The 25,751-nt window shown below is 40.7% G+C and overlaps 1 protein-coding gene across 23 annotated transcripts in view; it reads left to right on the top strand.

Moving 5' to 3' along the window:
• Positions 1-25,751, top strand: part of NEDD4L (NEDD4 like E3 ubiquitin protein ligase) — a 338,860-nt gene that overhangs the window by 176,544 nt on the left and 136,565 nt on the right. For 8 of the 23 annotated variants that reach the window (XM_082417940.1, XM_082417938.1, XM_082417934.1 and 5 more), the window contains 3 exons: positions 10,706-10,787; positions 13,569-13,607; positions 16,084-16,137. In XM_082417940.1, coding sequence (XP_082274066.1) covers positions 10,706-10,787; positions 13,569-13,607; positions 16,084-16,137 — 175 coding nt within the window. Of the gene's footprint in view, positions 1-10,705; positions 10,788-13,568; positions 13,608-16,083; positions 16,138-19,127; positions 21,057-25,751 lie in introns of those variants that run through there. The other 15 variants (XM_082417930.1, XM_082417936.1, XM_082417928.1 and 12 more) reach the window with 11 other exon arrangements.

Genomic DNA, 25,751 nt, shown 5'->3' with positions numbered 1-25,751 from the left:
ATGGTCTTGGTGTGAGCACGTGTATTTACTCCTGCAGTTTTAGTTATCCGGAGTCCTTAAAGTAGGGATCCTATGGGTTCAGATCCTACTACTTTATGCTGGACTAGTCCTCGGAAGGTAACAAACATGACTACTCGAATAAAGGTTGAAGAAAAGTGAGTAAAAGTACCTCTGACGGACTTCCCTGGTGGTCCAGTGGTAAAGAATCCGCCTTACGATGCAGGGGACACGGGTTCGATCCCTGGTCAGGGAACTAAGATCCCACATGCCACGGGGCAACTAAGCCTGTGCGCCACAACTACCGCGCTCACACGCCTCAACTGGAGAGCCTGTGTGCAGCAAACTACAGAGCCCACGCATGCTGGAGCCTGCGCGCCACAACTGGAGAGAAGCCCGTGCAACGCAACAAAGAGCCTGCGCGCCGCAACTAAAGACCCCGCATGCCTCAGTGAAGATCCCGTGTGCCACACCTGAGACCTGATGCAGCCAAAAGTAAAATAAAAATAAAGAAACAGTAAATAAATCTTTAAAAAAATGAAATAAATAAAAGTACCTCTGAACTATCCTACGGCAATTTGAAATGAATGATGTATGTAATTATATAGTATTTGCTATAATGGTCTCATTTGGCTGAAGATTTCTATAATGTCCATAATGTTTATTGCATATTAAGAGAGAGGACTACTATACTGCATGAGGAATCATGCGAAGTAGTTTTAACTTTCTTGTACCATTTCTAATCCGAGAAATCCACATTTAAAACATCTCATCATGGATTACTTTTGGTTATTCCACCTACATTAGGCAGTAAAACCCTCTAAGCTTTGTAAACGCTCTCAGGTTGTTGAATAACACCTGTCTGTGTGCATGTGGTTTGAGTATGTGCACGTGCTGTGATGTGTTTCTGAACTGTATTTTCAGAAGATACGCTTTCGTGCAGTCTTGTCTAATCAATTTGGAAAATTGGTAATTTCTCTTACAAGTGCATGATTTGAATTGCTGAGTGTTGACATGGTAATTAAACATCACTTCACTGGCAGGGGTCCCACAGATAGACGCTATTCCAGTGGTGATGAAGTATATTTCACCAACAGGATACTTAAGAGGGATACTAAGAAAGGGCATTCCTTTTTACTCCACTGAGTGTGTTTATATACCTTTCTTTAAAGGCTCTTTGAGATGTCTTGACCCTGTTACTTGAAAAGGAAGGTGGTGGTTCAATTAGAAATTGATGTTAAATTTGTAATGTTTACCCCACATACTTTATCAGCACAAGTCTGGTATGTTTAACTTGAATTTTCTGGTTGTTGCCATTTGTTTGGGACCATTTCCAGTGAGACTTCCCTGGTGGGGAGGGGCAGAGAGGCTGGCCATAGGGACTACCTATGTCACCTTGCGGTCTCAGTGTTCCAGCCTAAATAGTGACCATTTCTATCATTTGGAATATAGAGAGAAATGAAAGGAAGAAAAAAATCACTCATGGTCTCCTAAATGCGGTAATAAACACTATTTTATAGTTTGGTATATTTATAATGCAGTAGGTGTATATACTTTTACAGTTTAATTTTAATTGCTAATATAGTTTAATTAAAAATTTTAAACTTTCTTTGTAAACAAAGCGTAGGCAACTACATCAGGTTCCTCCTCAATACCATTTTAATGGCTCCATAGCATTTCATGTGTGCACGTATGTACTAGGACATTATCTTTTCTTTATCCATGAAATGGGAATTACTAACATCCTGCTTACCAGGGTTATTCTGAAGATCAGAGATGGTGTATACATAAGGCACCATGCACAATGCTGTGCACTCAGAAAGTGCTTAATAAATGATACTGGAAGTTATTATTTCTGTTCATAAGATGGTCCCTGCATTTCAGATCATCTAATAAACATAAACATTTATGACTTTTTTGAGTTCTTAGAATATGTATATACCCAACTTTCATAAAGGCGACATCTGCATATTTTATGCATTCACTCTTGTCTGACTTTGGTTTCTCTGGAGCAGGGGTAGACAGGCTCTTTGAGGGCAGCATCTGTTTACCTCTAACCCCCTGCCCCCCACTTTTTTAACCTCCCCCCTTGGTGTCCACCACAGTCCTTTGCACATGGTGGACACTCTATTTGAGGAATTAATTACTGAACAGTTTCCGATAAGGGAGCAGTTTTTGGTTTCCCTGTTTCCTTATGGCTTTGTGAGTTGTTATCTCTCTTGGCTCTCTTTTTAATTTTTTTTTTTTTTTCAGGCCACGCTGGGTGGCATGTGAGTTCTTAGTTCCCTGACCAGAGATTGAACCCGTGCCCCCTGCACTGGGAGCATGGAGTCTTAACCACTGGACCGCTGGGGAAGTCCCTCTATTAAACTATTACTAGCATAAAAGAAAAGTGGTTTCTTAATCTCTGATGATTGCATGTATACGGGAAAAACACGTGATAGAAAATGCTGGAGACAAAGGCATGTCACAACTATCACTTTCTTTGACAGCTGTATGAACATTTTAGTAATTTATAGGTGGAACTTTGCCTATTAGTGACTGCCACTGAATGATATTTATACTAGCAGAAGATAAGAAAACATTGGTTTTAATTCAAATTGTTTTAAAAACAAACTCTTCTGGCTTAAATATTTTCATGGGCTACTGCATATCTACATAGATATAAACAGAACTGTGTATTTATGTGTCAGAGATAAACAGATGCACATGCAGTGCTCCCACCACCCCACCCCCCCGACTCCAAAGGGTCTCTAGGACCCAAGGTTGGGACCCCCGAGTGACTGGTTGTGGATGACAGAGGACAATGAGAGAGTTGGTCCTGACTAGCCATTTCAAGACTTGGGTGACTGCAAAGGTGCTGGGATAAGGGCAAACCACAAGCTGCTCCAAACAGCTAAGTCATTCCTGAAATATCCAAAAGTATATTTTCCAGCAGCTTCACAGAATGTGCCTAAGCTGTAAAGTTGTTGGGTTTTTTTTAGTTGAAATATAGTTGATATACAATGTGTCAGTTTCTGGTGTACAGCCAAGTGATTCAGTTATATATACATTCTTTTTCATATTCTTTTCCGTTATGATTTATCACAGGATATTGAATATAGTTCACTGTGCTATACAGTAGGGCCTTGTTGTTTATCCATTCTATATATAATAGTTGGCATGGGCTAATTGCAGACTCCTAATTTGTCCCTCCCCCACCCCCTTTCCTTTTTGGTAACCATAAGTTTGTTTTCTGCGCCTGTTTCTGTTTTGTAAATAAGTTCATTTGTGTCATATTTTAGATTCCACATATAACTGATATCGTGGTATTTGTCTTTCTCTGACTTACTTCACTTAGTATGATAACCTCTAGGTGCATCCATGTTGCCTCAGATGGCATTATTTCACTCTTTTTATGGTGAGTAATATTCCGTTGTATATATGTACTACATCTTCTTTGTCCATTCATCTGTTGATGGACATTTAGGTTGTTTCCATGTCTTGGCTATTGTAAATAGTGCTGCTGTGAACATTGGGGTGCATGTATCTTTTCGAATTATAGTTTTCTCCGGATATATGCCCAGGAGTAGGATTGCAGGATCATATATGAACTCTATTTTTAGTTTTTTAAGGAACCTCCATACTGTTTTCCATGGTGTCTGTACCGATTTACATTCCCACCAACAGTGTAGGAGGGTTCCCTTTTCTCCACACCCTCTCCAGCATTTGTTATTTGTAGACTTTTTAATGATGGTCATTCTGACTGGTGTGAGGTGGTACCTCATTGTAGTTTTGATTTGTATTTCTCTAATAATTAGCAGTGTTGAGCATCTTTTCATGTGCCTATTGGTCAGCTGTATGTCTTCTTTGGAGAAGTGTCTATCTAGGCCTTCTCATTTTTTGATTGGGTTGTTTGTTTTTTTATTATTGAGTTGTATGACCTGTTTGTATATTTTGGAAATTAAGCCCTTGTCGGTCTCATTATTTGCAAATATTTTCTCCCAGTCCGTAGATTGTCATTTTGTTTATGGTTTCCTTTGCTGTGCAAAAGCTTGTAAGTTTGATTAGGTCCCGTTTGTTTATTTTTGTTTTTATTTCTGTTGCCTTGGGAGACTGACCTAAGAAAACATTGCTACAATTTATGTCAGAGAATGTTTTGCCTTTGTTCTCTTTTATGGTGTCATGTCTTATATTTAAGTCTTTCAGCCATTTTGAGTTTATTTTTGTGTATGGTGTGAGGGTGTGTTCTAACTTCATTGATTTACATGTGGCTCTCCAGCTTTCCCAATACCACTTGCTGAAGAGACTGTCTTTTCCCCATTGTATATTCTTTCCTCCTTTGACAAAGATTAATTGACCGTAGGTGTGTGGGTTTATTTCTGGGCTCTCTATTCTGTTCCACTGATCCACATGTCTGTTTTTGTGCCAGAACATGTGCTGTTCTGATTACTGGAGCTTTGAAGTCTGAGAAGGTTATGCCTCCACCTAAGCTATAAAGGTTTAATGCCTCTTTACCTACCTTGGACAAAGGTAAAAATGCATCTGTCTGTAGTAGACCCATTGCTTTCTTGCATTTGTTGAAAGGTCATACATATTTAAGAGCAACTCATTGTCAGTGTTGGTGACAAGTGATGTATTTCAAAGTGTAATTCATGCCTTTCAGTAAATGTCAAAGGCTGGAATATATGTGCATATTTCTTTCAAATATCTTCAGTAGTCACCCATTTAAGGCAATTTTCTGGGTAGAAAAAACATCTGAAGCTCTTTTGGGTTTGTTATTAAGGTTTTAGGCTAGCCATGAAATTGCAGGGTTCCATGCCTCACTGAAGAGTATGTTATAGTTGTAGCGTATGTGTAACTATTATTGCTATTTTCATAATTTTTGTACTTATAAAAGTAGTACTTGCTCACAGTAGAAAATTTAGAAAAAAATGAAAACCACAAAGAAGAAAATAAACATAATTCATAAAGTTGTAATCTAGAGAGAACAACTATTAACTTTAGCTATGTGTCAGTTACTTTTGTGCGTATATATATATATATATATATATATATATGTTATATATATATATGCTTAGTGTGGAAGATGTAACCATGAAAGCATAACAGATTTTAAGTGCTACCCACGTAAATAAACTGTAAGCATTACTGACTAACAACAACAAAAGAGTGTGGCTATATAGAATTAGTCACATTTTTAGATCATTTCTCTTCTAAACCACAAAGCGTTGAGCTTCCTAGAGAGTAATGTTAATGAGTTGCACTGAACACCAGCCACTAGGACAGTAACTTGTTGCCAGGAGTGAACCCTGTTGAGTTCTGTTGTAAATAATACTGCCAGTTTGATCCTCTCCACCCAGATCCCCATGGGGCTTCCACACAGCATGAATAATGAGGAAGCATGGGATACTTAGTGTGCTGGGGTTGGCCGGCACCCAATTTATGCTATAAGGTAATCAGTGTCAGATTAGATCAGCAATCACAGCAGAAGTTAGGGGGCTTGGAAGGAGCAACAGAGAACCTCACAAGTCTCGAAAGAGAGGCAAAAACAGGATCAGTTACAACATCTGTCATTAATAGGGCACTTATGCTGTGTGTTTGGTGCTGAAGTGGCTACTAATATTAATACGTAATATTCTCTGGTCCTTACAGTGATGCTCTGAGTTAAGAATTATCGTTCCCGTTTCATTCATGAACCACCTGAAGTTAAGAGCGGTTAAGTGACTGTCTGAGGGTCACTTAGACAGTTGGGGAAGTTGAGATTTGAGACTCCAGTGGAGATGGTCAAGGGCACCAAATGAAGAAGTACCAGCTGAGGGGATAGATGGTCTTCTTGCCTACTTCCCTCCATGCCCCTCCTGGTTTTTTAAAAATTATAAAAGTATTATGTATTACTGGTTAATAACAGCAACAGAAATCTTCAGTGTACAGGAAGTGACATGAAAACCAGAACCTCTACCCCTATAGCTGTACCCTGTGTCTACTCCCCGTAATACAAGCTGCTGATGAGCTTTTTATGTGTCTTTCCTAAACCTTCTGGTGGTCTAGCTGGGGGGAGGTAACTCTTGAACATAACCTACCATTGACCTCAGGATTTGGCCGGCCTTTCGTAGTAAAGGTGTGGAGAGTGTGAGATCTGAGAAGTAGAGCTTCAGAGGGCAGAAGCTTCTTCCAGAACTGCTGCCTCTATCAGACGGCTCAAGTCAGTGTGAAAAAGTCTCTGGGAACTGAATTCTTCCTCTCACCACTCCTGCAGAGTATCACACTCAGATGAAGGTCGTCAGGGGTTAAAACAACAAGCAAGCTTTTGAAAAGAAGCTCGTGATGAGGCTTGCTGTCCCTCAGCCTTGCCCCTCCCCCTAACACACACGCACACCTGCCTGCCTTTTGTCTTGGTTATTGCTCAGGTGATATGTTTTTGATACCTCATAGGTAAGTTGCTTAGAGCTGGTAACGTGTATAAGAAAATACCAGCCCAGTGGTGATCAAGGGGGGGGTTCTCATACAACTGGGGGCTTCACCCTTCATGCCCTGGTGGAGAGGATAGGGTGTTATTCCCTCTTCCTGCCGTATCTTTAGGAAGCCAATCCGTATTTACTTAGGATGGGCTGGGCTATTGTTATTACGGATGAAGAGAAGTGAGTTTGAATTATTCTGAGATTCGGAATATCCTAACCAAAAGGAATCATCCAGTCCACTGGCTTTAAACTTTACTTTTTTAAGTTTTAGAACCCTGTCCCAAAATATTCTAACATGAACAACCCATATATAAAACAGATTAAGGTGGAAATGGTAGCCTGTAGTTATCCTGAGGTAGTTATGCAGAACTAAGGCTCTGTCGAGTCTGCAGTTTGAACACCACTGATTTAGTCCAACCACTTGTTTTTGGAGATACAAAAATCGAGGTTTAGCGTGCTCAAGTGGCTTGTCCAAGGTCGCACAGCTGGCTATTTGGAGTGCTAAAAAGGAGATAAGATCTCAAAGGTGTGACCTTCCTTAAAGGTAGACACTTAGCCCAAGAGTCTTGTTCCTCCACCAGACTTGGATAAGATAATAAGATAAAAATTAGTCGTAATAGCAGTTACGGCACAAAATGTTTTCCAGAATTTGGGGAACTCCCGCCCCTGGACATTTCTTCCAGCTAGGTCTGTTGGTGGTCAGCATAGTGTATTGCAGGAAGGCTGCACCCATGCACTCAGAGGGTCGGATTCTGGAGCAAGCCTGCCTGTGTTCCTTCCCATCTGCCCTGCTTCCCGTTGAACGTGGGACAAGCTGCTTGATTTCTGTCTCATCTTCTCATCTGAAAAACGTGCCAACTTCATAAGCTTGTGGTGAGGGTGGAATGAGATACTGCACATAAACATTTGCCGGGTGCAGCATGGATGTGTGATGGTGGTTGGGTGCTGGGCTGGTGGCAGTGGTGACGGTAATGGTGGTGCTGGTTTCAGTTGTGCTGATAGTTGGGGTAGAACTGATTGCTGCTCGGGCTGCTCTGGCATCTTCCCGCTCATTTTCTGATGCTTGATGGCCTGTTTGTATCACAGCTTTCTGCTCCAGCCTTCCCCTTGGTGAAATGGGAAAATGTCGTCATCCTCACTCAGCTGAGCTAGGGAAGGCCATTCATGAGTGTCCCCTTTTTTTTTTAACTATCTTTTTAAACACATTTTATTTTTTATTAAAGTACAGTTGATTTACAATGTTGTGTTAATTACTGCTGTACAGCAAAGTGACTCAGTTATATATACATACACATTCTTTTTCATGTTTTCCATTTGAAAATGTGATATGGTTTCTCACAGGATATTGACTATAGTTCCCTGTGCTGTACACTAGGACCTTGTGTTTATCCATTCTATATATAATAGTTTGCATCTGCTAACCCCAATCTCCCACTCCCTCCCTCCCCAAACCCCACCCCTTGGCAACCACCAGTCTATTCTCTGTGCACCCGATTCTGTTTCATAGATAGGTTCATTGGTGTCATATTTTAGATTCCACATATAAGTGACATCATACGGTATTTGTCTTTCTTTTTCTGACTTACTTCACTTAGTATGATAATCCCTAGTTGCATCCATGTTGCTGCAAATGGCATTATTTTTTTTAATGGCCAAGTAGTATTCCATTGTATATATGTACCACATCTTCTTTATCCATGAATGTCCCTTTTTTGACCTTTGATGGTTTAATCCTTTTTGTTGCCCACTCCTGGGAGTGTAGTCGGTGCTCTGTAAACATTTGTTGATGGGAGTGGTACTGCTGTACCGTTGGAAAGGGAGACGGATCTGGACAGCTGGCTCCCCTCCCCACTCCAGCCCCACCACTCTTGAACTTACACCCTACCATCCTTTCACCAGCCCGTCTCAAGCCCTGTGCTCCCTTCCCTTGAACTTGCACCTTATTGTCCTTTCACCAGCTCCCACCCTTGGCCTTTGGCTCTCCGTTCACCTTGAATTCTCTTCCAGGAAGTTTCCTGGTCAATCTTTCACATAGTCACCGTAGTACCTACTTCTGCCTGGATGAACACTCAAGACAAGCCCAGACATGCCTTCCTTGTCACAGCTGGGGGACATTGTCCCAGCCTCAGAAACCCCACCCTCAACCCCCAACTGCATGTGTCACTCATTGTGAACTATTCCGGGCATATAAACTGAGGTCAGTAAATGATTAGAGGAAGAATGTGAATGTTCCATTAAAGTGAGTGCCTAGCTCTTTATTGCAGTTATATAATAGGCAGCAATCGTGACAGCCAGGGGGCATGAAAAAAGAGATGGCAGTCAGCAGAGTTTTTTGTCTTCTCTGTAATGTGTGTGTGTATGTACAAGCGTGCATGCACCTCCATGGCGTACTGGGAGCCTATTGAGATAACAGAGATATCAGGCCGTGAGCTCTTTTTAGCAATAGCTTGGTGGCTGGAAATAGAAAATGGGTTTCTATAACTAGAAAATACTCTTTTCAAATACCATGTAGAACAGTGGTTCTCAGAGTGTGATTCCTGACTCAAGAGCACCAACATTACTGGGCGTTTATTTGAGATGCAAGTTCTACGGTCCCACCCCAGACCTACTAGATCTTTTGGGGGTATTTGGGGTTGGGGCCCGGCAAGCTGTGTTTTAAGTACTCCCGCCCCCAGGCAATTCTGATATGCTCAAGTCTGAGAACCATTGACCTAGAATTATACTCCTGATCCATCACCCAGACCATGGCTCTGATTAGGAAGGTGTTCCTGGGGTCTTTAGACCTAGATTAGGTTCTGGTTCTTGGTTCATCTTTATTCTGAGGCTGAGGGTGTCCAGATAAGGAGAAGTAGGTGCATCTGGTTAGATGTTCTTTAGTGAAAGAGCATCTGTGGTTTATGGTTAAGTGACAAAGGGTTGACTAATACCTTCTTCTAAACCAGAATGTTAAAAATAAAAATATTTACTCAGAATATAACTGAGAAAATTCTATTGTTTTTTTTTGTGTGTTTGTTTAAGGAGATGGTTGTAGCTTCCACTGAGATGCAATTTACAGGTAATAAATACTACACACAGACACCAACAATATTTTTCACTGACTTTTTTTTTTTTTTTTTCACTGACTTTTGATTTCTGTTTTTTGGATATCAAGTATAGTCCTGTTAGTACTAAACTTTTCATTTTATCACACCATTCTCTTTCCTTAAGAGATTTCATGGCATATTTATTGAGCTATCTAATAAAAACCAATATAGTCTTAAGCATTTTATGATACTCCGTATAATCTTTAGAAATACCCTGGAAGTTGCAAAATAAGGGTTAATGGTTGTGGTGTATAACTACTAAAGGATAACTCTCAAATTGGATAGAAATAAATCATCCACTATCGATAATTAGATGAGTGAAAATTTGGGGATTGAATACACGAAGGCCCTTCCTATGACTTTAAGAATCTCAAGTGTGAAACAGAAGAACCTGGATCCCAAATTCTTATAGTTTAACTAGATTTGAGCTATCCCAGTGTTAGCAACTCCAGAACGTGTGAGGAGTGGACTTACCAAGCTCTTAGTAGATAATTCACATTAAGTAATCCTTTCAATATACTTCTGGCTAAAAGTTTTCAGTTTCCCAAGGAAATGATAGGAACTCTGGAACTTGTAGTCAGGAAACCTGAAATTTAATCAAGACTTTACTAAAATCTGTAACTTTGGGCAACTCTGTTGACTTACTGGGCTTTAATTTTTTGTGTGTATGTTTTTGTTTTAATCTATAAGATGATATATGTTGACTTAGATGAACAATGCCTGTTTTACCTCTACTGAAAGAAAAATAATTTTTACCAACGTAATGGAAATCAGAATATAAATAAGATGCAAACTAAATTTTCTAGCTAGATTTTACTAGTCTGAACAAATTTTATATGCCTTTTAATAATTTTTCTTGTAATCTTTTCAGAATCTGATTGTGCTTAGAAAAAATACTATGGGAGATTAATTCTTTTGAATTAAGAATAGAGAAGATGATCTTTAAAATTAGAATATGAGTTTGATGTTAGTTTTGCTTTTAAATAAACATCCTTGGTTCTAGGTGATAAAAACTTTCCTCAGTATATTTACCTAGTTATAAGCATGTTAAAAATGTTACTGCTTAGTTTGTGAAATTTGCACAAGCTGGCCATTAAGTGGTATTTTTGTATTTTCAGTTAGGTTATGGCTACTTTCTTCTTTGTATTTTTAAAATGAAAAGTATAATCCTATTTTTTCTTACAGTGATCCATATGTGAAACTTTCATTGTACGTAGCAGATGAGAATAGAGAACTTGCTTTGGTACAGACAAAAACAATTAAAAAGGTAAGCGTCCATCCTTAATTAAACATCTTTTAAGTCATAATTAAATCTCATTAAATTATGTCTTTGAGCTCTGTAGAAGTTTATATTTTAAGATGGCAATATTTGCATTTTAAGCATCTCTCATTATGAAATCTATAAATGCAATTCAAACTTTTCAGAGTTAACCCAAGACAGCGGTTTTGGCTTTTAGTTAAATGACTATAAAAACAGTATTAAAATATGCATTATTACAAGCAGAAATTTTTTTCCCTGCAAAGAATAAAGCAAAACAAGGACTTTTTCTTGTTGGCTTGTTAGTTTATGAAAAGAAATTTAAAGCAATTTAAAATACATTTAATGAAATGGAGTGGCTTGTGGATTTGGTAGGCACAAAGGGAATGGTTTAACTCAAAACAGGTATTACCAAAGGAAGCAAAATACTTGCTTAGCTACACAAAAACAAATAAAAAATATTAACAATAAAACTGCACATTTGTGTGTGTTTGTGTGTGTGTATGTTTCACTTTTCTAAATTTTACACCCATGATTTCATTAAAGATTTGTTTCCATAATTATACCTTAATTCATCTGTCTCCATATTTTTATATACAGCTATAAAATATACTAAAACATATATTTATATCCATATTTATATCTTAACTCATCTATCTCCATGTTTTTATATACATCTATAAAATATACTAGAACATAGATTTATATCCATAATTATATCTTAATTCATCTATCTCCATGTTTTTGTATATCTATCTATAACATATATTAAAACATATATTTACTCCATATTTGGAGCATTTATTGAAGATGCATGTTTTCTATCAGAAGTACTGTTCTTATCTGTGCTTCAGTATTACTTATAGATTACTATTATTTTTCCCTCCCCACCTTTGCGGGGTAAACAGTCTAACACTCTGTGTGATAAGCAGTTCCTGGAGAGCGTGATGGCTTTTAAAAAATGGTAATTCTCCTGCCGTCGTGCAGACGCCAGGGGTCTGCGGCCAGGTCATTTTGTGTAAGGAAGACACAGCAGTCTAGCGTGTCTTCCACCTGGCATTCGACTGGCACTGCAAATCAGTTTAGCGAACAGGAGCCCGTATTTTGATGAGTGGGGAGGATTCCTGTGAAGGACGGAGGCCATTGTTCCCTGTTGGGCGCTGCCGCTGGTTGAGTTTCCAGCGGGTCGGGAGGCCCGCCTTGCAGGGAAGGCAGTCGGGGACCTGATTGCCTGCCAGACGCGGAGGGAGCAGAGAACCAAAGCCACCGAAGCCACCGAAGCCGGCGATCGGGGATACTGAAATGTGTTTCCTTCCGAGGGGAGGTCCTCCTCCCTCCGCTCCACGGTAGAGGGTGTCGCTGCGTAGCCGGGGCTGCGCTGTCTGCCTCGCTCGGCAGCCAGCCTCCTGGTTAGTATTTCTGTGCTGCGCCCGGGTTTAAGAACTGTTTTCATCGTCCTCTCCTCGTGGCCGGGTGCCTGGTCCCTCATGCGTGTTGTGGTCTCACCTGTCTGTTTCCTTCCCTCACCTGTCCATTGCCTCTCCCCCTCTGCATTTCCGTGAAGCTGGGCTCCGGACCGGCTGCAGCCCGTGGCGGACCTGGGCCTGCACCCACCTCTCCCCCTTCCTCCTCCCAGCCCTCTCACTCGTTACCATCCCCGGCTCGATTCACAGCTGAAAGTGTGAAACCCCTTTATTTAGGGTTAAACGCCCCGTTGAGTTGTGGGTGGGGAAATTGCTGATTTTTTTTTTTTTTCTTTAATGCCAGTTCAATGTTGTACAAATTCAGTTTATTTTTTTATGGTGCTTTTGTGTTGCTCTTATTTTGCTGCTGCTTCCTGCACTAGTTTTTAAAGGAAATAGATTGATAAAGACAAATAGCATTCTAACTTTAAAATATCTGTAGTCCTTGGTGAGGTGGTGATTTTTCAGTCTCAAATTTTTACATAGAATTTTTGAGAGATGTGTTTATTTCAGAGTATGATGCATGTCCAAATGCACAAACACACGTGTAAATGTATTCTCCCGTAGTATGTTTCATCTTAGTTTCAAAGGCTGTTTGGTAGTCCATCTTTTATCGAAGCTGAGGACAGCAGTATCTTTCCATGTCCTTGTGAGATGTATATTTATATGGATTGATGTGGAGATGGATGGATGGATGAGTGTGGATGGGTAGAGAGGAGGATTGAAGGATAGGTAGATGAATATTTTTAAACCTGGTTATTTGGGGGAAAAGAGTTCACTTTTGGTTTATAACTGGCAGAGTTTTTTCATGTTACATAATCTGATCATCAATATTGTTCTTTATAAAATAGTCTCCAGATTTCAGTTTTTGTGTAAATAGTGAACACGGTCACCCTTCTGCCACCTGCTTCATCGCTCTCCAAGACAGATTTGTAGCAGGTGGAGGGAAATAAGCAAAGTTCATTTCCTTCTTGATAGAATAATCATATCAGTGTTAATTTCTTGAAGAATATCTTTGTTTTTCACGATGATGGCTCTTTGTAGGTCCCTGACGTTATTCCTTCTGGTTGATAGCATGAAATTGATGGTTCCTTACCTGTGGGTCATCTGTTTCATAAATACATCCCATCCCCATCTAGTTTGGTTGATAGAATAGTCTCAGATAATTGACTAAATGCTTCCTTTATTGCCATTTTGAAAATCTCTTAGCTGTTCTTTTACTGGGGGGAAAAGGAAAAGTTGAAGCAACTGTGTGGACTGCATTGTACTAGTAACTGTTAATGTTTCAAAGACTGTAAAATAAATTACAAGATGATTTCTCTTCCAGACGCTGAACCCAAAGTGGAATGAAGAATTTTATTTTAGAGTAAGTTTTTCTTTTTGGGGGGGGGCGGGTAATAATTGTTATTGATAACTAGATTGATATATTATCACAACAGACTCACATTGAGGGATATCTGTTAAATTTTTATTATGAAATTCCTTTTAAGATGAGAAATGGTTGGGTAGCTTCCTAATGTGCCCCAAATTTTCAAAGACTGTGACCAGTGGTAACAAAATCTGGACTTGTTTCATTTTGGGATGTTTGAGGGAAACAAAAAGAAAGTTAACCAAATACCATATTTTAGCTTTTCTATGCAAGTTTTTCTTTAAAAAAAAAAAAGGAAGGTAAAATATAATTAAAACCAGAGCTTAATTATTTCTATGAGACACGAACCCAGTAGAAGCAACATGATTAAAAAGAAGCCTAAAGGTTGCCAATCATGTTCCAATTAGGAAGGAAAATTTTTACAATTCAGAGATTCAGTGTGAGTGTATGTGTGTAATATAAAACTACTTCTGTAGTTTAAATATCACCAAATTAGGTAAATTTCCTCAACCTTTTATATTTAATATCTAGAAGAGCTATGTGTAGAAAGACTGAATTCTGTGAATTAATGGAGACTACTATTCAGTGAGTTTTTGCAGTTGCTTTTTTTTGTACTGAAATTTTGAAAATATTAAGCTGCTCAGGTATTTAATGGAAAAGAGGGTATTTTTCTCTTCAGGATGAATTAATTTTTATCATCTGTATAGTTGTGATATTAAAAACTACTCTACTTCCAGAACTGCTCTAAATAAGATCTTCTGATTCGTGTAGCTTCCCAAAGAACAATATTACCATTAAACTCGTTATAATTGGTCCTGATTTCTTCCTTTCAGTCACAATGGTATCTTATGTGCTCCGAACTTAGATCGCTATATACGACATCTGTTTTCTATTATGTTCAGAGCTAAAATATGGCATTGATATTTTAATACTTGGTGAGATCCTATGTGTAGCTTCTACCAGATGTATTTTAAATTACTTCATGAAGGACTGAAAAAGTAATGGGGGCAGGTAGATATTATTGGCCCGTAGCTAACTCTCAGATACAGCTTTCCACTTGTAATACTCCAAATTACTTAGACTTCTTTCAGTTTAACACCTTGGCCACATTTCTGTAAATTTTAGTACATCCAAGGTTTTTTTCAGCTTATATTAGCTCTAAACATACGTAAACTCGATTTTTTTGGTGGGGCATTTAAAAAACCATTTTTGTTGTATTCATCGCACAAATCTTTATTGAGTGCTTACTGTATGCCAGCTTCTGCAACGGCCTGTGGACGCACTGGTCAGCAGTACAACCCTTCACTGAGCTTTCAAACAGACACTAAGCCCCCTGCCCACCTGCCTGCTCCATCACTAGGCTAAGAGCAAGCCAAGGGGTCAGAAGCACAAGTCGTGTTCTCTGTACCATCAAATGTTATTTCATTCCCTTCTCCTTCCCTCTACTTAGTGATGGTAGACCTGGGTCCTACCACTTACATCCTTTCCAACCCTGGAGAAGCCCCCCCAAAGACTCGCACTCCCCACAGCCTCCTCATCTCTCACTAGGAGAGAGGAATCCTCACTTGGTAAGGCTGTTTTCCAGGATTTACGTACAATGATAGAAATGAGAACGCTTCCCACCATGTCCCACACGTGGTTGGTCCTTAACTAAATGATATTATATTGAATACTTGAGTCTGAAGGATGATTTCTGCTATTTCAGTGAGGTTTGGGTAAAGAGACAGAAAGAAGCAAAAAGACATCGAAAGCCCAGTAGCTCTGACATTGACCCCGCAGTTTCTGGAAGAGGGGCTATCTTTTATTTCTTTGTCTCTCTAATGGCTCGAACCAGGGGCTCTGGAGACTCGCAGGCCAGACCTGGTGGGGCTCCTGGTTGCCCTGCATAACCAGCTCCTGGGCCAGTTACTTGCCCCTGCTGGGCTCAGCTCCTCATTTGTAAAATTGAGGTGACAGTTATACATCATAGGGCTGCTTTGAGAATAAATGAGATCATGTGTTTTTGATATTTAATAAAGGAGATAGTGCCTAAAAAGTACGCACACAATGGTAAAGAGCCGCTTTTTACTATTTTCTTCATTATTTTTTATCACTGCTTTTATTATTAGGCCTAAGAAATTTCCTCAGGTGTAGACCTTTGTGAGGATGTAGCCTTTGGTGTACAGGCACGAGGATGCCTTTTTAGGGGAGATTTAGCAACTGTTAAAAACTACTTAGAATTATCCTTTCTTATGTTGGAAAAGCAGCTTAAAATTAAGCATTTTATTCTTCTGATATGTCTAAATATTAGGCGTAGAATAATAATAGAAATCAATAATAGAAAACTTGATTTAGTTGATGAAAGAGCAGGTTAATTGTTTATATTACACAGTTGATTTGGGTGTGTTATAAAGCATTTTATTCTTTCAGTCTCTTATTTCATTCCTTGAATTATTTCTGCCCATTTAAAAAATATTATTTCTGTCCCTCATAGGTAAACCCATCTAATCACAGACTCTTGTTTGAAGTATTTGATGAAAACAGACTGGTAAGTGGGTCCCAATTTTTCATTTTTGCTTCATTTTTTCAAAAACTGAATTTTTAGAGCAACATCTTTTAAAAACCTGTATTTATGTTGTACTTCTGCCAGTATACATGTCCCTCAGTAAGACCATTTTTGTCCCATTCCTAGTTTAATGTTCATAATTCAAACATTTTGATATGGGTAGGACAGTTTATTTGTATATGTGTATGTTTGTATCGTCGTTAATATTTGTGAAAGTCACACTGGTGATTTATCAAACCACGTATGCTTACGCTCTGCTTCTGGGGATACAAACGATATGCAAATCTGTCGCCGCCATTACTCATGTAAATGAACCTTTCAGGGTTTTTATGTATAAGCCAGACCATGTGATTGTGACATGTTCAATAATGAATCTCTTTGGGAAAACAAAAATCTAATTAAGAGTATATAGCAAAAAGTAAATCTATATTTAGGAGGTAAAATTAAGCTGTTTTTTTAAAAGTGGTACTTTCTCGAGGGAAATTCATAGATAGTAACTTCAAAGAACCAGAAATATGCCTGAGGCATAAAACTGGTACATACATTTTATATAGATTGATAGGTAAGTAGGCATATATATGTGTATGTATGTAACTGATACAACTTACATTTCCTTTTAGAAATGGAGTTTCAGAAGCAAATCTGGCTTAAAGCACTTTGCCAGATTTAACTCCCTAGAATATATACATCAAATACCTATGAGCCAAGTGTTCCAACTATGAAAATGAATATTATTATGATATGTATAAGCTTTTAGGTTAGTCTCAGAAGTGGTATTATAACTCGGTGGAGTCAGTTGCACTCAAATTCGCTTTCTCTGAGACTTATGTACACTCATCCCTCAGTATCCATGGGGGGATTGGTTCCACGACCCCTGCAGATACCAAAATCCAAGGATGCTGAAGTCTCTAATATAAAATGGTGAAATATTTGCATGTAACCTAAGCACATCCTCCTGTATACTTGAACTTTATCTCTAGATGACTTATGATACCCAATACAATGTAAATGCTATGTAAATAGTTGCCTGTATGAGGCAAATTCAAGTTTTGCTTTTTTGGAACTTGCTGGAATTTTTTTCCCCTGAATATTTTTGATTCGAGTTGGTTGAATCCATGAATGCGGAACCCGCGGATACGGAGGCTCCAACCGTATATTATTTGCTTAAAAGAAATGTTCTTATGGACCCTTCTTTCTGCAGAATTCAACTGAAACTGACAAGTTTTTGAATAGCTTGAGTTTAATAGAATATTTGATCTGGAGGAGCCTTCTAATGTTAACTCATTTAATTCTCTGTCCTTGCAAATGAAGAAAGAGAACTGAGGTCTAGAGCCCTCATGTAATTATGTAACTGCTGGTCTCCTAAGTCTCAGGCCAGTGGTGGTGAATAGCCAGGCCTTTAACCCTTAGGGAACTTGGGAGTATATTTGATCTCCTATGCCTTGTGTTACTCTCCAAATTAGAAAGCCAACAGATGCTGGCCCACCATCCTGATAGCTTTTCTATTAAAATATATGGATTCTCGGTGGTTGCATTGAACTGGACATTTTGTACCTTAGGTGATACTTAGTAGTACTCAGTAGCTAAAATCACTTTTGCTTTGTGTATGAAGTTATTTTCTTGTTAAATCGAATGAGAAATTCTGCTTGAGGGTGCAGTTCTTAGCACTCCATCTTTCATCCAGCAAACACTGAATTCAGCAGTGTTCAGCAGAGTAACAGTAAGTCCCTGGAGACACAGATGCAGCCACAAGACTAATCCTTACTCTCTCATTTATTGAGTATAATAACACTTCAAGGTGAAGAAATGGTGAACTTTGAGGAAAAATTGCCTCTTGTCAGATGGGCTTTAACTCATTATTTTTCTTCTATTAAAGGAAATTCACTGTAAAAATTTTGTTTTCCAATATCTAGAAGAATAACTGTTGTTGAGATGACCTTGCCATGAGCCCTAAACTATACTTCTAAGCCCAAAAGGGCTTTGAATGAATGCAGAGCTCTAAGAAATCCCATTTGAATACAAACTTTATCTGAAAAATGGTGTTTTATGTACCTAGCTTTGCCCCAGGCCATCTGCAGTGTTGTTACTATGCAGTGAATGCTGCTGGCAGTGGTTTTTTCTTTGTTGGCTATTAACCCAGCTAAGACTATACGTGACCGACCGTAGTGGTGCTAGGCAGTTTTCGCATTAAGCAAACTGGCTTCCATTTCTCTCATAGAGATCATTTTTGGCATTTAAAACACATGCCTTTAGAAAACAGATTTGGATGTATGTAAACACAGGTTAATCCTCCACACCCTGGACTCCAGAGCTGTTGACACAGTCGTGCTTTGCGGATTTTAAAATAAACTTTTTGTCACTCTTTGCAGCTTGGTATTCCGCCCCCCGCCCCCTATTTTTTACTCCCTCCTAAATAAACCTCTTTGTTAAATAACTGATGTTTCTGGATCATGGAAAAGAGTATGTTTAAAACACACAGAATATATTCCAAGTTAGCTACAAATCCGATGACAGCTTTTTGAACGTGGACTTTCACTTTTATTGCTTAGGTCCTTTTTGGCCCTTCAAAAACAGCAAGATTCTATGTTTGTATCCCAACTGGGGTGATAATGCTGACTTCTTACCGGAAAACAGGCGGCTCCAGGCAGCCTTTTTTCTGCATGGTATTTAATTTATTACCGAAACCACATGCCCACCCTTCTTCAACTTTCCTTCCCCTTTTTTTCGGGGGGGGTGGTGGTGGCGCGAGGGTGGTGGTTTTTTCTCCTGTCTGGCATAGGGGAGAGAATGTTTTCTCCAGCTGAGCTCCTTTCCTCTGGTACCGCCATGTCTGAGAATCATATTACGTATGAGATTGCGTCTCCCCCCCCAATCTTTTAAATGAAAAACGTTGCAGTAGCCAGAGGCAGGCCTTAACTGGCAGTGTTGTGAGTTGTACCCCCTCCATTTAGCTCTTTTGTTACTTGTAGATCATGGTTTAATTATTTAGTGTTAAAGCGACACTTATCCTGTGGGGTGTGTAATCGTATTTATAGTACATTTTATTAGTTTGCATTCCATCCTGGTAGTGTGGTGACATCATAAGTAACAGGGGAGCATAACATCCGATTGCTCGTGAAAGCGTCTTCCAGCGGCCACGGCATTTTTACTTGTCATTATCTGGTTCGGTGGGAAAGGTGGTTGGGGAGGTGGGCGGATATACTGCGTGTGCTTCTGTGTTGGATGCCAGGTCTCTCTCTCACATTGGTTAGAGAGAGTCCCGGTGCCCTGCTTGGTTCGGAAAGAACTGTCCGGTGAGCGCCGTGCGGTTAGATTTATAGCAGCATGGCTCGGAGTGTGTTTGCTGCCTTAGTCAGCTGTGAGAGCTCCCTGCTGGGGCCACTCCTGTCTGATGGAAAAGCAGCAGCTGGGAAGGTGCTGTTTCAGGCTCTTGCTGTTTAAAAAAAAAAAAAAAAAAAAAAAAATTGAGAGCGAGAGGGGGGAAAACTCCACTAAGTCCACAAGCTGGCATTGGAGGGGGAGACCGCAGTCATGTGGTTCTGGCCATCCTACCCTCTGTCACAGTGTGGATGAGAGCTTTTTGCTCTTATCCAATCATGCCTGGAATGCCGCTTGCCACTTGGGTTATTTCTGCTATCTGTCGCTCTTGGTGCCGCAGTACTAACGGTTTGGCAGATGGGACACTTTTTCTTGGAGTTTGTGTCTTTGGTTTTTGACTTCTGGCAGCACCAGGCTTCTTGTTGACGCTCGTCCTCTCCCTCCCTGGCCCTCTGGGCACCATGGCCCATCGGCTTCGGTTTCATTTTGGCTCAGGTCGCAGCAACACAGCCCCCGAATCAGAGATCCTAGACCAGGAGAGAGAAGACGACTTTTTCATGGCATTCCACACGCTCCCGCGGCGGAGCGGCCCTCACCCCTTCACCCCGAATGGAGCAGAGGACGGCGGAGGCGGCCTGCAGGGAGGCGTGGGCGCGCTCAAGCGCAGCACGTCCATGTTCATCCCGCAGCTCCTGAGCCCCTTCGACGCGCGGCCCACTCGGAGCTCGTCCGTGCAGATCTCGCTGCAGCGCAAGGCGGCCGACGGGGCCCCTGACGGGTGCGGGCCGCCCGAGGGCCTGGACGGCGACGCGGGCTCGGTGCCTTGGGGCGGCTGTCCGGAGCCCCCGGAGCCCGAGAGTCCCGAGAGCTCCCCTCCCAGAGCGGCGAGGGCTTCGGCCCCGCAGGTCAACGGTATGTGTGGCCGCCAAGTGCCGGGCCCTGTAGCCCCCGACGGCCTCGAGGAGGCCGAGCCCTCGTTCGTCGGGGGCCGGGAGGGCGGCGGCGGGCTCCGCATCCAGCACCGCGCCTCCAGCGCAGACGTGCGACAGGTGAGGCTGACGCCCTTCGGGGCCGACGGCCAGAGCGGCCCGTCGGCGCCGGAGCCCAGGCGCTGGTCCCTGCAGCATGTTCCAGATGCTTCTGGAAGTTCCGGGAAGCGGTGCTTTGTCTTCCAGTTGCAGCAGCCGCAAGCAGGCGCGCCAGGGCTGGCCGGTGACTTCAACTTCGGGTTCACTGGCACCAAGGGGGACAGGTTGGTGAGGTATCCCCGCATTCGGCTGGAGAGGAGCACTTCGTACCCCACGCAGCCCCGGGCCGAGCGGGGCAGCCCCACGGAAGAGCGCGGCCACCCGGGCCACCCGCAGACGCCACCTCGGGGCCGCAGGGTGGCTCCCGAAATCCACAGGACCAACTCCGTGGAAAGGACGCCACAGGGTCAGGGCTGCACCTTTAAGATCAGGCAAGATCAAAATGCGGGGCAGCAGCATTTCAGAATTCTTGTGACTCGGGGGCCAGAGGAAGCTCCTCCGAGTCCCGAGGAGAATAACGCCGCCAGCCCTGGTTCCACGGGAGCCTGCGCCTCGGTAAGTGAGCGTGCGTTTCCATGTGACGGGCCGGTTGGTAGGGACTGATTCAAGCCCAGCAAGCTTATTCTCCAGTGTAATTAAAATAAACTCCATCCTCCTCCCTCCTGGGAGTTTCCCTGCTTCGGGTCAGTGTAACTTAATGTTTGGCCGCGTTCTGGGACCATGATTTGTGGTCCAGCCGTTGGTAGAGGTCCATGAAACTAATTAGCGTTTTAGAAAATATCCTCAAAGTCGAATCACTCTGTTTTGAAAAATCCAGACAACCCCTTACCCCCCCCCCCCCACCTTTCATCCTTTCTGAATAAAAGAATTTTTTAAATGTATTACTTTTAAGTTAATCTGCAGTGCCCCAACGTGTTGACGTTGGAAATGCATTTAAAAACTGCTTGCAGATACAGCCTTTAAAAAATAATCAGTTCTAATGAAGGTGAGAGAATCTCACGTTAAACTTGTCTAGTTTCTTAATAATTCAGTGTTATGTCAAGTTGGACCAGTTCTTCCTAATGGCCTTTAGCTGTAGAGGGCCAGCCCTTGTTATATAATGTATTGTCTTTGTTTTTTTGTCCCATTAAGTAATACTGAACAAACATAGTCACACTCGAGGGACACGAGGAAATGTGTTTTTGAAGCAGATTGGCTTATGGGCCAAGGCAAGGCGAAACTGATTGGGGACTTGTTAATGATCAGATTGCACAGCCCTGCAATTTAACACTGCCCACTTGAGTGTCTAAGCTGGACTGCTGTATATAGAATAGTAAGTGCCCTGTCTCCAGCTGTGGAAACAGACGCCCTGCAACAGATTTTGGCCTTTATTGCGCCTGTGTTCTTGCTCTCTCCCTTTCAGTGAAATGGAGCACAGAAAGACAGCTGCTAACTCCACCAAGGCAAATGATGACTGCAGCTTTCATAGTTTGTCGTGGGATGAAAAGTTTCATCAGTTAGCTTTCTTTTACTAATAGTCCCTAGCCACTGAGTGCTTTTTTTTTAAAGGACAAGCTCCTTATATTTTGAATTGGGTTTTTTTCCTTGAATTTCCTGTGATGGCTGGTTTTGAGGATACAACAATGAAATGTCTAGGAGACTTTTTGTTTGGGTTTCAGTTGTGAATGGTGACTTCCCAAAGTGGATGACTGAGTATGACTGTGGAATCGTATCGTCTTTTGTGTTGAGAAATATTTTGGGCCATTTGAGTAAATTTTATCACTGCTCCATCATGGGTTTTCACCATTTTGAAAGCGTAATCAGGTGCTAAATGCAAATATTATATTTTTCTTGGTGCTTTATAACTGTTTCTTCTTCTTTTCCCTTCTATAAACCCTTTTATTATCTCTAGCCCTTTTATTAGGAAATATCTGAGTGCACTGTCTTAGTCTGAACCAATACCGTTTTTATACAGTGGTGCAAATTTCAATAAAATTTTGATAAGAGCTTCTATCCTTCAACTCAAGAAAGTACCATCACAACAGGTGTAGGCTTCAATGGGCAGCGCAGTTCCATGCTGAATTTGGACCACCTACCACATGAAGATTGACGAAATGCATTTCCTAAAGTTTTGACAACTGTTCAGTTATCAGAATTTAAATCATTTTGCAGTTAGATGTTGAGGACAAACGGATTTATATAATTCCAGTCTCATTTGGCTTGAAGTTTCTCATGTGATTAAAAAACAAATAGAACATACCAATTTACATGCAAGGACCGCTCTAACTTGCGAGGGCTATTAGAGTGGAAAATAAATTTCTTCAAATTTGGAAATGCAAGTTCTAGAATAAAGAGCTTTTCTTGGAAAGTAAGTTCCATTTGTGCACAGTAGTTTTTATTTTCGTATTTGTATTTTTGTACACTTACAGAAATTTGTAAATGGTTGGTAGGAAGCTGGTTTTCTTTTAAGCGAAAACTTGTTTCTTCAAGAAGCAAAAACAAAACTTGTCTCATAACAAAACCGTCTGTTCCATTCAACACTTTGTACGTGTTTCATATGGGCAGGGGTGTTAAGTGTAGACAGCAGCTGCCACAGCCTTATTTATCTTGAAGGAAAACATTCACTTGGGCGTCTACAGTCTGGCTGCCACCAAGCTTTTTTGACGTTTCAAATATCTGCTGCTTTGGACAGAAGGGCATTTCATTATTAGTTTACGTGAAAAATCGATTACAGTCTGGTTTTTGACTGATGTCAAAAATCTTTCTCGGAGAAAACCGTTCAAGATTCCTTTTGCGAATGTGTTCATATGTTGTGATCTATGCCTTAGACCTTATTACAAGGTTACCTTGTTGAGAAATTTTCTCTGTCTGTGCCTTCCAAACATCCTGTCATGACTGTCGTGAATAAATCTAAAATGCAACGTGGCCTAAAAAATGCTGATCAGATTCCTGGGACCCCATGTGATCGTTGATTTTCTACCTGGTCTGACACCTCTGTAAAGTAGAATTGGTTTTTAGAGTTATCAGTTATAATCAGCTGTAATATTTCAGAATTCTTACAACTCATCAGTTCAGTTTGTAGCATTTTAATGGTCATTTACGAATAATTTAGTTATTTTCTTAAATTAGTTTTTTGGGTTCCTTGGTTTGGTTATGAGCTTCTTAACTGCATGGACAGTTATTCTGAGGAAGTGGGATCACTGTTTACCAGGCGTTTGTGTCCCCTTTCACCATGCTGTCATGCCGGTTTTCTAATCCCACGTTACACTGAGTCCTTGGAAAGTTTCTGGGACTATCTCAGTTTCTTGCTGATACAAAATTCATAATGTAAACAGAGTTAGAAGGTTCCACAGTGGGGACAAAAACACGTATTCTGACACCCACTACATACACTACAGGGAAGGAGTGTTCCTTCTTTCCTTCGTCCCAGGTTCTCTGAATTTTCCTCGTGCCCTCTCCATGGACTTACACTTCCCAGAAGTAGCATGGTAGTCTTCTGTGATTAAAAATCCATTTTACTGAACGACAAAGGAATACCCAAACTATTTTTGTTTGGGGGGGAATTTTAGTTTGAATCTCTTTCAGAGAAGGTGATTTGACTATACAGAACAATTTTTACATTAGTATTAGTTGTTGTCTCTTTTTTACCTTAAAAAGTAACTCTAGGAAAATAGGTGTATAAACCACCCCTTTATTTAAAAGCACCACCACAGCAATGCAGTGGATAAAAAAAGCTAGTATTCCTTCCATTGACTTGGTCTCTGAATGGATTCTGTAAACTTTTTCTTCTTGGCTATCTCTCTTAATGTGGTTCTATACGGGCACATTCCAATATTATGGAACTTGAAATTTCAACTTAGACGGATGTTTTGAAAAGTGTAGGTGGTGACATCAGTAGGTGTGTATACACACAAACACATAGGGCTTGCAGGTGACAACTCACATCTCTGAAGCACTTCACAATTTGAAGAGTGCCTGCCTTTCTTTCACTTAGTCTGTATAACCATCCCACTGTCTCACTCAACCTTCCCAACCATCATGTGAAATGGTGTTATTTTACTGTTTCCAACCAAGGTATGTGATACTATCATTAGGTGTGATAACTAATGACAGTATCACATCTATCATTTTGCGTATATACAGAATAGGAATTTTAAAAATACGTATATCTTTGCACAGTTTAGAAGCCTGTGTAGCCAAAATGCAGGTTAATGCTTTCTGTGATGTGACGTCTTAATGCTGAGAATTTTGGAGATGGCCACTCCATTTGGTGCCTTGGAGCACAGGCCTAATGGGCTGGACTGTGCAGATTCCTGACGTGTCCCGGGGGAGTGACTCCCTCTCTGCGTGTCCTCTCTCGTCAGCGAAAGAGGAGGCTAAAAACGTCCAACTCACAGGTTTACGGTGAGGTTTAAATGAGGCGTTATGTGGTTTTTTCCCTTCTTACCCAGGTCTCTGTAATGTACAAATCGTTCTCCAAGGAAGGTAATTAGGTTAACTGTGAACAGTCGGGTTTTGATCACAGGCTATTAGACACAGGGCAACATGAATTTAAGGCATACCTGGAAATGTTTACTTTAGTAACAGACTTTGATCTCCTTTCTGCTGTCATCTCATCTTTCCTGAGTATTTGCCCCTTGGATAATCAGTATCACAGAGCCTTAACATTGCCCTGCGATGATGCAGTCCTTGAAAAGACTTCAATTAATTCGTGAGCTGTGCGTCGTAGAACAGGACCTTTAGTTGTATTTGCGCTATTGAATTTTGAAACTTACAAATAGTTATTTCTGCTGACATTTCAGACATGTTATTTGTTTACCATGCCATTTTGGTTATATAGATACACACACACACACACACACACACACACACACACACACACACACAGACACACATATATATATATATATTTTTTTTTTTTCCATGCCATGTTTCCAGTTGTTTACTTTTCCTTCTTACGGGCTGTGGCTTTTGAGCAGCAATCTAATGTTATCTGTACAAAATTTTCACGTTATGTGGTTTACAAATGAGGACAGAATTTGGGAATAGGCCTTATTAGATACTGACTTTTAGAGGGTTTTCATAAATGCTGCAGCTGCTTCTCTTGGCTAAGCTTGGAGGCAGAGTTCCTTGGCACTGAAATAAAACTACAATTTTATAACATGTGCTAATAAGAAAATTGTTATCTCTACATAAAAGTTCGCAATACCAGAAGAAGTTTACTCCATGTAAGAATTATCTTAAATTTAATAAATGTTGGCTGTCTCTGTA

Source organism: Balaenoptera physalus (assembly GCF_965194825.1).
Source record: "Balaenoptera physalus genome assembly, chromosome: 12".
In the NCBI taxonomy this organism is placed as follows: Eukaryota; Metazoa; Chordata; class Mammalia; order Artiodactyla; family Balaenopteridae; genus Balaenoptera; species Balaenoptera physalus.
Note: the sequence above shows the minus strand (reverse complement) of the source record. Positions and strands in the feature narration are given on the sequence as shown.